General features: G+C 38.2%; 1 protein-coding gene across 1 annotated transcript; it reads right to left on the bottom strand.

Moving 5' to 3' along the window:
• Nucleotides 1–414: 414 nt before the first annotated feature.
• On the bottom strand, nucleotides 415–3,865 carry LOC137742308 (AAA-ATPase At2g18190). Its single transcript, XM_068482149.2, has 2 exons — nucleotides 1,282–3,865; nucleotides 415–1,086 (listed from the first exon to the last, which is right to left on the bottom strand). The coding sequence occupies exons 1-2, from the start codon at nucleotides 2,293–2,295 to the stop codon at nucleotides 622–624; spliced, it is 1,479 nt and encodes a 492-aa protein (XP_068338250.2). The 5' UTR covers nucleotides 2,296–3,865; the 3' UTR covers nucleotides 415–621.
• Nucleotides 3,866–15,210: the final 11,345 nt, after the last annotated feature.

Genomic DNA, 15,210 nt, shown 5'->3' with positions numbered 1-15,210 from the left:
ATTAAGCAACCTAATCCGCCGCCACCGTGAGTGGAAAGGACACCCAAATACAATGCATGAGAAATAAGGGAGACGAAATTGGACAAAGTAACACAACAAAATGTATCGAATTCAGCACATATATTATACGTCTTAGTTCATTCATGTTAACCCCTATTAGCCAATTAAACATTCTCCAACATCCGCCTTATAGAAAAGATTGATATACCACCTATCACATAGGGTTAAGACGGCACCCCACTAGTTTTGAAATTTAACTTGACCCCTTTTATTTTTTAAATTTATGATTAACGTCTGTTTAACTCTAAATTACGAAAAAGAGAATTTGAACTTGAGTGCAAAGTATGAAGCACATTGCAGACCTAATTTAGATTTAGAATGAATTACCATATCGCTTTGTCAAAGAAAAAAAGGTAGGTTAAACTCTTGTGCTGCAATTCCATCTAATTTCCTGTGTTTACATTCACGAATTCATAAAACCAAGTTCAGCAGGTCCTTAAATCACATAAGATTCACAAAAGAGAGCTTGAAACTAGCCAGAGATTTCCGAAAGGGTTTAAGGGTTAATTATCTTAGATTGAAACATTAAACTAGGACATGGGAGGTGCCAGGCAACAAGCATCAGGATTTCGACCATGGAAGACGGATGTGCAGCAACTTTTTGATCCCTTTTCTGTGCCGCTGTTGCTTCTTAACCGACGGCAGCGATGTTTCCTTCTTCTTGCTCTCAGCCTTCTTACCTTTGAGCAGGTTGACAAGTCCTTGAAGAGCCACATTAGCATCATCACTCTTCATCAGCTCCTCAGCAACCTCTGCAGGGGTGACCTCTGTGCTCTCAATCAGCCCTTCAATTTCTCCGCAGAGGCGATGGCGGTTGTGTTCTTGAATGCCAAGGTAGTTAGAGGCCAAGATCCTGTACCCAGCTGTGGTGCAATAGGACATGTGAATGTGCAGGTCCATTCGACCCGGACGCAGCAATGCCGGGTCCAGTCGGTCTTTGTGGTTCGTGGTGAACATAATGATCCTCTCATCTCCACAGCTTGACCACAATCCATCAATAAAGTTCAGTAGACCCGAAAGTGTCACCTGCAAATTAAATATTAAGTCCATGTAAAGTTGCAACGCAATGCTAATGCCCATTTGAAAATAACATGATAAACAGGGAAGATGCAAAGTACTAACAGGCTACTACAATAAAAATTTGAAACTTAGAGCTTCATTTGGCAAAACATTGAACCTTGATTCATCAAACAAAGGGCATCGAAAAAAGAGAGTACTAACCCGGCTCCTGTCCGAATCTGAATCCGAGTCCGAATCTGAATCCGAATCCCGGTTGCCAACATCCACTCTGCAGCAATCAATGTCCTCAATTACCAAAATAGAACGATTGGTAGTGGACAGCAAAACCTTCTTCAACTGAGAGTCACTGTAAATGCTATTGAGCTCCAAATCGAACACATCAAACTTGAGGTAGTTAGCCATGGCGGCGATCAAGCTCGATTTTCCCGTCCCTGGCGGCCCGTACAGCAAGTAGCCCCTTTTCCAAGCTTTCCCCACCTTCTTATAAAACTCCTTCCTCCTCACAAACCTCTCCAAATCCTCCACGATTATTTTCTTCATCTCCGGGTCCATCGCCATGGTGTCGAAAGTCGACGGGTGCTCCAGGTTCACAGACCCCCATTCGGAATTCGCCACGTCATCGTCGTTGTATCTCGACCAGAGGTGGCGGGTGTAGAGCTTCACCGCCTTCTCCTCTGCTTTAATGGCGTCGGCCCGAGCAAGAACATAAGGCAGGTACGAGGAAATCACCTTGTCCATGTATTTCCTACGAAATGTCAGCTCAAAATACCGCCTTTCGGATGTGCTGTCGTTCTTCCCCTTATTGGTCTCCGAGATAAACCGCCACTTGAGCTTGACGGCATCGTCGAAGGTGTCGGAAACTTCCTCGTCCTTGTCGATGGCGACGCCGATGTTCTTCTTCCGGGGAGCTTTGCTGACGCGGAGGCGCTCGGTGTGGGGCCCGATCTTGGTCCGCAGGTAAACCTCGGCTGCGTCGTAGACTTGGTTGCGGGTCATGCCGGAGAGCTCATCGACTACGAGAGTGAGGTCACGGGAGAAGAGAGGAGCAAAAAGGTAATTGAGGGCTTTGTAGATGTAGGAGAGGAAGGGGGCGGGGATGAGGTCGCTCGCGACGGAGCGGAACAGCATCATGAATGTGGTGATGGAGGCGTAGACGGAGAACATCGACGACGCCGTCGTCGGCATCTGGTCCTTCAGTTTGTCGAGAGAAAACATTTTTGAGGTTTTATTAAATATGGCGGCTCTGTTTTCAGAATTTGAGACAAGTGATTTTGCTGCAGAGTTTTTATAGATGTATTGATCTTCAGGCTAACAGAAGAAATGGTATGGACTGTTTAGTAATTTTATCATAAGTTGATGTGCAGAGAGGAAAGATTCGGGTGATGCTGCAGCTGTGATTTCTTGGGGCCAAAGAAAGGAAAAGGTGGAATAAAAGTAAAACCGTCAATGTCATGGACTTGGGAGCTTGACTTTGGCGTCGGCAATTCAGTAGCTATTATTAGTAGTGTATATAATTAAATTAGCAGTCAATAATAAAAAATAAGCACGTTAATCAACACTTAAGTAATAATTCAATCATCAACTTTCATGTTATTTAATTTACAAAATTTAACCCAAGGGGGCACCCTTCTCCAGAAGTTACGGGGCTATTTTGCTGAGTTCCTTAGAGAGAGTTGTCTCGCGCCTCTAGGTATTCTCCATCTATCCACCTGTGTTGATTTTGGGTACAGGTACCCATTTGTTGAAGGTCGTTAGAGCTTTTTTTTGGAGTATGGCATGGACTTTTAGTCGGAATCTTATTAAAAATGGGAGCGTATGGATTGGTTCGGATGAATATGGAATTATTTCTCCATGCCCATTCTATATTCTCTTATATAAATTTAGTCTTGTTAGCATTACCCTTGTTATTAAGTCTCATCAGCCGTTCATGCTTTTTGTTTGATTTGGGACTCTTTAAATTTTGAGTATTGACTCCATGTCAAGTATGGTTTCGATACTTGGACCTATCGGCTAGCACCTTCACCTCATGCTAGCTGCGAACATTGCAAAATTTTTAGGGAAATACCCAAAATGGGACAATTTCTTAATTTTAAGAAAGAAATAGGACAAACCGGCCATGCACACCATGCACAAAACTGAAATTACTAAAACACCCACATATAAATGGGTTATTCCTTCCATTTTCTGATTTCTCTCTCTGCTCTCTCCTTTCCTCTCTCTCTCTTCTCTCACTTTCTGTCTCTTTTTTCGTAATGTGCACGTGGTGTGCATGGCTATACCTTAATATGAGAAGTGGGTAGACATGTTGACACGCCGAACCCTGATATTATCCAACATACTAGGGTAGGCATGTGATGGGCGACACCTGAAGGTGACGAAGCCATATTAGGATGCATGAGAACTAAAAACAAATAACCGACATATATAAAACTTGTAAATTTAATTATAATGAGTATGCAATTGTGGAACGTGTTCAGAGCATACAACTAATACGAGACACTAAAAAGGAATAATATAAAATTTAATGAATAAAGGGATGGGTCCTACACCGAGTGGACTCGAAGATGCTGAATTTGGAGTGTCTTGATGCCAATTCTAAGTCCTAGCGGGGCGCAAAACAAAACATGAGTGGATCAAGTTGATATATAAGTAATACTAAAATAGTTATTCTTCAATGTACTAACCCCCAAAGTTTAAGAAAACTCAATAGTATAATATGTAATAAGTTTTCAGAAAACCCTAGCATGCCATAAAACTTCATAAAACATATATCATATATAATGTGCTTAGTAGTGGTATCAGTATCGCCCGAAGGCATATAGAACTCTTCATTCGCCCAAAGGCCTTCATTCACCCGTAGGCCCCTACAACACCCGACCGAAGCCATATATAGATATCATTCGCCCGTAGGCATATAGGGACCATTAGATAAGCACAAAAATCATTAAACATAATATTTCCAAAATATATCTCATCGGAGCTCAATAACTCAAACATCATATCATAAATCATGTTCATAAATATCTCAGTGAAAGTAAATCCAGGAAAGCATGAAATATCAATAAGCGTAAATCCAATTTACTCATAAATGTTTCATAAAACTTAACCATTAAATCATGATTTTCATGTATACATTTCTAATAGTAAAATCATGCATTTTGGAAGGGGTTCACTCATAGATACTTCGCCATCGAAGAGCCGTGCAAACCATGGAAGATAGAAACGCCACAAACAATTGCACCTAAACACATAAAAGGACCAATTAATAAAACTATACTAAAACAATTGAATTTGGGAAAACAGATGTCGGATTTGTAATCAGGGTGTCGAATTACCCTAAGAAGAGTCTTGGGTAAATTTCGTAAAAGTCAACAAAAAGTCAACACAGAATATTCTAGGAATATTCTAGAGAATATTCCTAGACAAAAATTTATTCCCTAACAGAATATTCCATCCGGGTCAGGTCGGGATAATACGGTTTGGATCTGGGTTAGGTCGAAACTAGGGTTAGGCCTGGTTAAAGGGTTAGGCTCAGTTTCTGGGTTTGGGTCAGAGTTTTGGGTTGGGCCGGGTTGGTTGGGTTTGGGTTAAGTAGCAGGGTTTTGGGCTAGGGTTCGGAATACGTTTGGATTTACAGGTCGGGTTGACCCATTTCAGGCCGAGTTGGCTGGTTTTGACGAAGAAGAATGCCAGAGCTTTCCCACCTCCGTTTAACCCCAAAACTTAACCAAAATAAGTCATATAATATACCAAATTGAAGCCCAAAGAATAAGGATTTGAATCATACCATTAGTTTCCTCAATCATGGCCGGAGTTGGCTGGAAAACGGCCTGGAAGTCACAGCATTCTCGCCGGAATCTGGGGAAGTCTCCTTGAGGTGTTTCTTTGTAGTTTTGACGACCAAAACATGTACAAAAGAGTTAGTCTTCAACCAGAGACAAGGGAAGGACAACCAAAAGTGTTAGAACCTTACCCTTGTGTCGGGAAGTCGAGGAACTCGTCGGCGATGGCAGCTCTGCCGCGGTGATGATGTTGCAGGGTTAAGAGGAGAGTTTAAGGGGAGTTAGGAGATGGTTGTTAATGGTTGAAACTTGTCGAAACATGACGGTGGGTACGGTGTTATCCTCTACGTTTGTAGAGAAAGAGAAAAGAGAAATGAGAGAAAGTTGAGGGAGAGAAGTAAAAGAGAGGACCTCACGAGGAGATAAGAAAGAAGGGAGGGAAAAATGGGCCGGGGGACAAACTAAAAGGAGTGGGCCCGACAAGGCACATAATTTAAGACCTAAAAAACAACATTTCAAAATATCTAACCCCATAATGAAAATACAAAATTACCTTTCCGTTCTGTAAGAATCGAGGACAGGTGACACGCCCCAATCCTGATGTCCAAAGGACAGCGGGGTGGCCATGTACTGGTCAACACCCAAGGGTGATGCAAGCCATTAAATGAATGCATATGCCGAGAACATGTGAAACATGCGTATAAATTTCGCTCGAACTACATAATAATAATATTCAGCCGTCAATAAAATAATGGTGATAATGCATGACATGTTGAGAGGTTACATCTAATTTAGAATATAAGTGGAAGGTGTAACAGAAAGTGCTATTACAAGTGATGTCAAAAGCAGAGAGGATGATACGATATCATTGGTAGGGGAATGCCTTGTAGCTCGGATCGTATGCTTCATTCCTATGTCTTGAGGGGGTGCAAAACAAACATGAGTGGACCAAGTTGATATATAATACTGAAACCGTTATTCAACAACGTACTAACCCCGCAAGGTTTTATGAAAACTCAATAATATGTAATAGATTTTTTCCAAAAACCCTAGCATGCCATAAAACCTTCATAAAACATATATCATATATAATGTGCTAAATAGTGGTATCAGTATCGCCTGAAGGCATAAAGAACTCTTCATTCGCCCGAAGGCATATAGGAAACTTCATTCGCCCGTAGGCTCCTACATTACCCACACGAAGGCATATATATAGTAACCACTAGATAAGCACAAAAATCATTGAATATAATTTTTCCAACATAAGACATATATCTCAATAGAGCTTAGTAGCTCAAACATCATATCTCAAAACATCTTCATAGTATATAGCCATCCATCATATATACTACAAAGAACGTAAAAATCGATAAAGTATGGTATTCCAAAATATTCTTAATAAAGCATGATATTTCATAAAGTGTAAATCCAATTTACTCATAAACGTTTCATAAAACGTAACCATTAAATCATGCTTTTCATGTATGCATTTCTAATAGTAAAATATGCATTTTAGAAGAGGTCCACTCACAGATACTACGCCGTCGAAGTGCCGTGCGAAATAGAAGGATGAAATCACTGTTAATAAACGCACCTAAGCACATAAAGGGTACAATTGATAAAACTCTACCATAACGATTGAATTTCAGAAAATGAACGTCATAAATGGATTCAGGACGTCGAAAAACATAAGGAGGGACCGCGGGTACCCCCACGCGCTGCCACAAGGCGGCGGCCCCAGTGGCCACACGCCAAGATGGATTGCTAGAAAGTTAGCCAGAAAAGTCGCCAACACAGCCCAAAGGCCTGGGTTCAAAGGGATTTTGGGTTTGGGTTCTAATGGGCTTTGGGCTTGAAAGCCTGGCCCAAAGCTCTGGGCTAGAGGACCCAATTTAGGGTCTCGGGTTGGGTATGACTCGATTTTGCGATGGAGAATACCGAAGCTTCCTGAGCTCCGATCAACTTCGTTACTCAACCTTAGGATGCGATTTAGCTATCAAATTGAAACTTAGGAGGAGAGGAAGAGATTCGTACCTACAACACGCCGTGAGGTGGCCGAAGTCAGCTGGAGTTTGGTTTGAAAGTCCCGGGGCTTGCCGGAGTCTCTAAACCCTTGCACCAGTTTCCATGGTGCTACCTTCTTGGTCCTGGGTTCCAGGGTTGGTGTCTGTGGGTCGTGGGTTCGAAGGTTGGTGTGTGTGTGTGTGTGTGTGTCTCGTCAGAGAGGAGATAGCACTGAGAGAGAAAGATCTGCGAAAGGGAGAGATAGTGTGAGCTGAGAGAGTGAGTGACTCGGGGGAAATGAGAGAAGAAGAAAGAGGGAGATAGGGAGCTGCCACGTGGCAAGCAGATAGAAGGAGAATGTGTTAAAATAATAGGAAGAAATCCAAAAAGGGAGGGGGGAAAATCCGGATTGGGTAATGGATAGGGGGCAAAATAGTAATTTCATAATTTTGTTAAAATGAAAATATACATAATTTAGGATGGGGTGTCACAATGGGTCGTTACACTTGTAAACGAGTTGGGTTTACTGGGTTTGAACCCGACCCGTTAATTTAACGGGTCACCTGAACTCAACCCTTTAAGCTAACGGGTCACCCAAATCCAACCCGTTAATCTAGTAAGTCACCCGTTAACATCCGTTCACAATTTTTTTTTATTTTTTAATTTTTACATTTTGCATTCCAATACTAATTACAGATCTTTTAACCAAAATTAAAAACATTGACTAACAGTCTAACATCATATATATATATATATATATATATATATATATATATATATATATATATATATATATATATATATCAAAGTACAATCTTCCAAATCAACAAATTAATAAAACTCCATAAGGGTTTTACAAAATGTGAAGCATAGCTATACGTCATGGGGCAATGTCGTATTCTACATCATCAAGATGTACAGCCAAATTACATAGTTACTTCAAGGAAGAATTTGCATATCAAACACCTAAAAATCTGCAACACACCCACAAAACACAATTATTTTAGAATCACAGAACAAGATTTGGCTTACTAGACTAACACAAAACACAATTATATCATTCTGCTTTAGTGCTACGCAATGTCCCAATACTTATAAGGCCAAGCCTGATAAAAGTTGGCTGCCTGGACTAAATTGGAACTATTTTTCATGACAAGTCAAGGCCAAGGAGGTACTTAACAAGGTGCAAACACAATTATATCACAAAACACGAAGGATGCATGCAGTGTTACTTGTTTCTATTCATTTGCCCCAATAGAAAGAAAAAACTGGATAAAGAAGTGAAATTTCCATTAGTTTTGATACCAAATGAACAATAAAAGTAAGCATTAATCTTGCACAATCCATCCAAATTACTAAACATCACAGAAAATATCTTTAAAAGAACAAGGAAATTCTAATTCGGGTGTAAGGGATGGGCGCCAAATGGCCTAACTCACATCTATTGAGTTTTGACCTTCTACTTCCTGGAACATATATATTGTAGCCCAAAAAGCACCCAACTGCTGAAGTTTAGCTCAAAAATTGACATAGTAGGTTCCAAGAATGCAACTTTAAGCTAGGAAAATTAAAATGGGATCAATACAATCGTGCTTAATAGCAGGAAATGGGTGGCTTAAAAATTCAATATTTTTGGACTTTCCAAAGATTATAATTGCTAAACAGACGAATACCCAATTGGTTTTGAGCAAATTAAGCACTTCAATGTTCAACTAACTCCTTATAAGGTTGAATAAATCCAAGCTCAATTTAGTTTTATCAATGACAACTAATCCTCAATGCATAACAAAAGTAATGCCTACAATCAGTAAACTAGATCTTTTATCGAGGAGATTGGGAATATCAAGCATGCCAGCAAGAATTGAGAATATGAAATAGCACCGAATCTAATTCCAATTTGCATTCTCTCTAAAAGGATTAAAAGGGACTTTCAGAGAATAGCACCCAACCATTATGCTCGATACCATGAAGGTTTGAGTTGGCATAAACAATCCAATTAACGAGAATGCAGATGACAACAAATGCATTTTCAGAGAATGCAAAAGAAAAGCCTCCATAGCTGTAAAAATTGATTTCCCTTAATTGATTTGAGTGTAAAGAATACTTATCACATTTCTTATATTATATTTGTACCACATTTTTAATAAAAGTAAAACCCTCCAACACATGCGAATTCTATTTTTATTTGGTAAAAATGTGATATAAAAATGTGACAAGGGTAGAACCCGCCAACACATGAAGGGAGACCAATTGTTTAAGCCAAATAATGTGTCACTAATAAATAATCCAATCATCAACAACCATATAATTTGGTTTACACAATTTGGTTTAAAAATTTGACCTCCCTAATATTACGCTTTTGTAAGTATTAACTATTTAGTAAAGGCTTATTTTTTTACTATGTTCTTGAGACTTGATTTTTAGTTTCATAACTAAATTTGTTTTCGCTTAATCATACAAAACTCAATTTTTATCTCACTTTATCACAGTTGTGTCAACTTTGTCGAAAAAGCGTTAAGCATCAGATGGTATAACTAGTCTGCATGTTTAGAGTTTTGGGCGGACGACATGGATATTAAGCCATTAATATCACATTTTTTATATTATATTTGGACGACATGGAAGAGAAAAATAACCGTTGGCGTGGTGAGTAAAATGCGAATGGAATTATAGGACTCCCTACGCCTCACAAACCTGTCCAAATCATTTTTAATCATCGTCTTAAGCTCAGGGTCCATTGCCATTGTCTCAAACGTAGCCGGAGGCTCCTAACTTATCGACCCATTCACAATTGTCGTCATCGTCGTAGTGCGAATGTGAATTTTGTGTATAAATTTTCGCGACTCTGTCTTGTTCTTTAATTGAATTGTGTTTGGACTGAAAATAAACAATTATTTTCACTTAAAGCACTGATGGGTATTTATTTTAAACAAAAGTGAACAATGCGTCGGCTTAAAGATTTCAAAAGTATTTTACACGTGGTGTTGTGGAGCTTCAGTTGATGTGCAATTCTACACTAAAGCCTAATGCTTTGTTTCTTTATTTTCTTTGGTACATAGCCCTAATGCTACTTTCCCCGTTTTTCTGGTATTCATTTTTTGAACATATTATCTACTCTGAGGAGAGAGGGTGAACTTAACATCACAATATGCTAACAATAATATGGTTCAAACTCGTCTTTGACGAGAATCGAACATAAGATCTCTCATTTATAAGTGAAAAGGAATACCACTATAATGTAGTATTCATTAAACAAATGATTTTGGTAACCTTTTTCGAGTCAAACGAAGATATTGTGAGCTTTTTCGGTGAAGAAGTTATTGTGTTGTACTAGAATATTGTAACTTAATTAAAGAGTAAGATGAAACTGATTTCCTAAATTAAGTTTACAAAATAATTTATTATCCCATATCGTGGACATAATGCAAATTTATATTAAATATATGTATCAATTTTAAGGCAAACTACCAAGTTCAAAATTCTATTTGGATTAAGCTATAATTTGAAAGAAGACATTAATAAGCATAGGACAATTTGAAGGAAGACATTTATAAGCATAGGAAAATTTGAAGGAATACATTAATAAATATTTTTAATTCCTATAATACTCTTATTAAACTATAAAAAAAAATGATATTATTTATCTTTCTAGACACATTTTATACTTAGAGAACAATGTGACTGCCATCACCTACCACTACCAAACCTAACCTCTTACACCACCACAACCATAACCGTCACCACTACCACCACAACCACAACTTCCACTACCATCGTTGCCACCACCGCCACCACTATCATATACGAAACCGGCACCATCGTTGTTGTTGTTGCCCTTGCCACTATTGTTAACTTTACAACCCAACCACCGTACCCCTTATTGTAGCCCAAGCGCCACACCCCTTTATTGGCACCACCACCACCACCATCACCATCACAATCATTGCCCTTGCCGTTATTGTCGTTGGCATCGCCCCCAGTATCATGTTTATTTTTGTCATTATATACAATTATATCCCCTTTACATTAAATTTTACCAAACGCTTTTACACTGTTTTTCATACTCACAACACTTCTAAAATATAGTTTACTAAACGCTTAATTGCTTTAATTTGCAGCTGATCATTCTTAAAATATAGCAGAAGCAGTTAAAAAAACATATATTCTAGCTAAAAGTTTAAACTTGGTATTTAAACTTTAAACTATCTTGATGCACAAAATCAGCAAGACTTTGGAACAACGTAAAGTGTCGAGTTTATAACTTTTGCACGGTTGCTCCGGTCACCTAGTGAGGATAATATGTAAAGAGATAGAGATAGGGAAGCAAACACAAGATGTACGTGGTTCACCCTAAGTTTGGCTATGTCCACAGAGTAAAGGAGTTCTCATTAATAGTGAAGGGTTTACACAAATACATAAGTTCAAGCATAATCATCATTAGTGGGTTCTAATGACTAGTTTAAGTACAATAATAACATTAGGGATTCATTGTAGGAGAATGGTCTTCTTTTATAGTTAAGGAAAGTCTCCAGCTTTTGTCTGCGGTCGATGTGAGACTGTATGAGCTTTATTTTCACGTTGACATGTGTCGTGCTGTGATTGGCCTCCTGGTTGGAGGGAAACCCTTGTGCTTCAGCAGTGGTGCCTTAGCATGAATCCTTCAGTGGGTCCTTGAGGGTATGAAGTTGACCAGTGCTTGGTAGTTTCGGGATTGGTCAAGTATGGTACAAACAGTGCTCCCCTAAGTTCTCGAGTGAGGAAAGCTTCTCGGTTGGGGACTTGAAAAATCCAAAGTCACTGAGTAAGCACAAAACTTTTGAGTACCAAAGTGTAGTAGCATATAGTGGGAGTCCCCTAAGTTTCCAAGTGAAAAGGATAGTCGAAGGAGGTGGCTTGATATTCTTGAGTCATTGAAGAAAAAACACTTCAAAAATTCTTTTTTTTTCTTTTTCTTTTTTGGATGTAGCCCAAGCATATATATTTTTTCTTAAGCCCAATTCCTTCTTTCTTTTTTTGTGGGGAAAAAAAATGTGTTTGAAGTCTTTTCCTTTGTGTACATAGCTTGCATGGTTGAAACTTTTTCCTTTAGGCACATAGCTTGAATGGTTGAAACTAGTCATAGGACCCCATAAATCGATTTGCTTAACACTGTCTTGATTAAGAATGTGTGAAGCTTTTTACATGTTATAGTGTTGATGCCTTTTCCTTTGGGCACATAACTTGAGTGGTTGAAGCATTGTAGGTGAAACTTTTGGGTTGAGGTTTTGTCGGTGAAATTTTTGGGTTGAAGCTTTGTAGGAGAAGCTTTTGGTTGAAGCTTTGTAGGAGAAACTTTTTGGTTGAAGCTTTGTAAGTGAATTTTTTTGGTTGAGGCTTTGTGGGTAGGAGAAGCTTTTTGGTTGAGGCTTTGTGTGTGAAGCTTTTTGGTTGAAACTTTGTAGGAGAAGCTTTTTGGTTGAAACTTTGTAGGAGAAGCTTTTTGATTGAAACTTTGTAGGAGAAGCTTTTGGTTGAAGCTTTGTAGGTACAACATTTTGCTTAGGCACATAACTTGAATAGTTGAAGCTATTCCTAGAGCACCATAAATTGATTTTGCTTCACACTATCTTGATCAAGATTGTGTGAAGTTTTTGACATATGTAGTTGCCTCCTATGTGTTGAAGCTTTGTTTGCCTTCTCCACATGTAATAATTAATAATTAATTAATTGCTTAATTAATTTCAAAATTTTAAATTATTTTTTTTGGCAGAATTTTTTTTAAACTAGGGACAATAAAATATGGGAGAGACCACATATATAGATTTTGCTTCCACATTCTTGAGTAAGATTGTGCGAGACAAACCACATATTGTAGTAGTTGATGGTTTGGAGGAACCGTATAAATTGATTTTGCTTCACACAGTCTTGATCAAGAGTGTGCGAGGCAAACCACATATTGTAGTAGTTGAAGGTTTGGAGGAACCATATAAATTGATTTTGCTTCGCACAATCTTGATCAAGAGTGTGCAAAGCTTTCTACGAGTTGTAGTTGCATTGTTATAGAGGGAAAATGCACTACTACGAAACCATTTATTAGTGTCGCTACGATAATCGACAAGAAACGTATATTACTATCGAATATTAAGCAAAATTTGACAGAAAATGGATGCATTGGCAGATATAATAAGTGACAGAATTGCCAACGTCAGGAAATGAATTTTCCGACAGAAAATACTCTAAAACCGACAGAACTTGAGTCGGATATAACCGACAGAGAATATATTAATAATGAATAAATAAGAGCATTCTCTGTCGGATAAAATCGACAAGGCATAATTTTGAAATCTGCTCAATTTAAAATATTCTTTTTGTCGTTTCCTTTACGTACAATGTCCTATCATTTACGCTGCTTCTGTTCTTGATTTTGTACTTCATTTTTCATGTGAATGTAGAGAGGTAAAGCTTAGGCGGTGCAATTGCTGGCAACAGCCAAAGTAAATTTAAATTGACAAATCCATTCTTCATCCATTAAAAAAAATATTTTAAATTTACTTGAATACATTGAATTTACTTGAATGTTTACACCAGGCCAAACCAAATTTGAAAAATAAAGTAAAAGAAATAACAAACATTTGTTGACAACTTCATCTTCCTTAAAAGACTTGCACCTCATCCTAGACTTGCTGCTCACAAACAACTTCATCTTCCTTAAAAGACTTGCACCTCACAAACAACTTCATCACAATTATTCAAGGCAGCATGCATACAAAAAAAAAAAAAAGTACATGAGTATAAAGAAGACTATCAGATATATGGATACAGAGACCATGCTTATTCTGGGTTGAGCATTTATACCTATATTTCTGAGATCTGTGGACATCATGGTTGCCACTGCTCATTTTTCTTGCTGATCTAAAGTCTGACATTGCTACCGTTCCTTGTGTTTGCCATCATCTCCGGTCATCGTCAACAACACAAGCTCATGGACTAGGCTTGGATTTCACTATTGCATTTGTACTAGAATTAAGAAATTAATGAGGAAATAAGATCGATGCATTTTACCTTTGTGCGTCACAAACCGAGACAGCTGAAATAGGTGAGCTAGGCTTGGGTCTGCGAAGAAATGAAGGCAAATTTGTGTTCAGATTTGCAGGTTTCAAAATATGGAGTTGTACAGCTTATATACTAACTTGCTAGGGTTTCTCTCACACAGGAATCTGAATGAATAACAAATTGAAAAACTTTTGGCGAAAAAATAATAAAATAGTCAATTTCTATCAATTATAATAGCCATAATATGTTAAAAATATTAAAAAAAAAATACTAACAGTTGTATCCGACACTAAATATCCGCTAGGAATTTATGTCGGATATAATCGACAGGATTTCATTGTTATCCGACACTAACTGAATGATGTGTCAGATATCTTTTATACGACATAATGGCTTATTAAACCACCACCATCATCCGACACCTAAAGCTAATATTGTAGTAGTGATGTATAGAGCAGATGCAAGAGTTCTGAAGAGCTTGATCTTTGTATACCATGCACTGAAGCCTTTGTTGGCTTGTAATTAGACTTCATTGGTGACTATAGCCCTTGTTGGGCATAAGTGCTCCCCCAATTTGGTTGAGTTAAGCTTGCTTATCTCCCTTTTGAGTTGTAAGGCTTGAGGGTTTTTTATTATTTGTGAATGCTAATTATTTGTGATTGCTAAGAGTTCACATGTACAAGTTGTACCATTCTTCACCTAGTTGGTGGGAAGAATGGTGAGTTGCCTAGGCAAAAATGTTTATTAATAGTACTAGTTGTACTCTTCATCGCCTGGTTGATGATAGAAAGGTGAGTTCCTTCATCACCTAGTAGGTGATAAGAGTGGCAAGTTGCCAAATGATATTAAAGTACGGGTTGTACTTTTCATCACCTGGTTGGTGATACGAAGGTGAGTTCCTTCATCACCTGGTTAGTAAAAATAAGGGCAAGGTGCTGAAGCACATTGTAGCAAGTGCCAAATGACAAAAAGTATGTTTACACCCCTTCGAAGCTCAGTTGGCTTATGTATGAATGTGTTGGAATATATGATGTTTATGTTGATTGATATGAGTGATGCTTATGAATGTTTTGCTATGCATGAAGGAATCCATGCTTTGGATATGTAAACCATGTTGGTTGTAACACTTAGTTTCACTTTCTTTATGTGAAAGTACGCATGTTGAAGCTCTGAGTTAAAGTATAGAGGTAGGTTAACGTAGACTAAGTGTTATAGTGCTAGGAATGTAAAAGACTCAGACGAAGTTGTCTGAATTCCTCTTCATTAAATATTTGCCGAAGGGCTTCTGTTACAAAAGATCTCAAATAGTTGA

The sequence above is a fragment of the Pyrus communis genome, chromosome 15, assembly GCF_041283825.1.
Source record: "Pyrus communis isolate YQ-2024b chromosome 15, ASM4128382v1, whole genome shotgun sequence".
In the NCBI taxonomy this organism is placed as follows: domain Eukaryota; kingdom Viridiplantae; phylum Streptophyta; class Magnoliopsida; order Rosales; family Rosaceae; genus Pyrus; species Pyrus communis.
The sequence above is the reverse complement of the archived record's forward strand: the minus strand, read 5'-3'. Positions and strand labels throughout refer to the sequence as shown.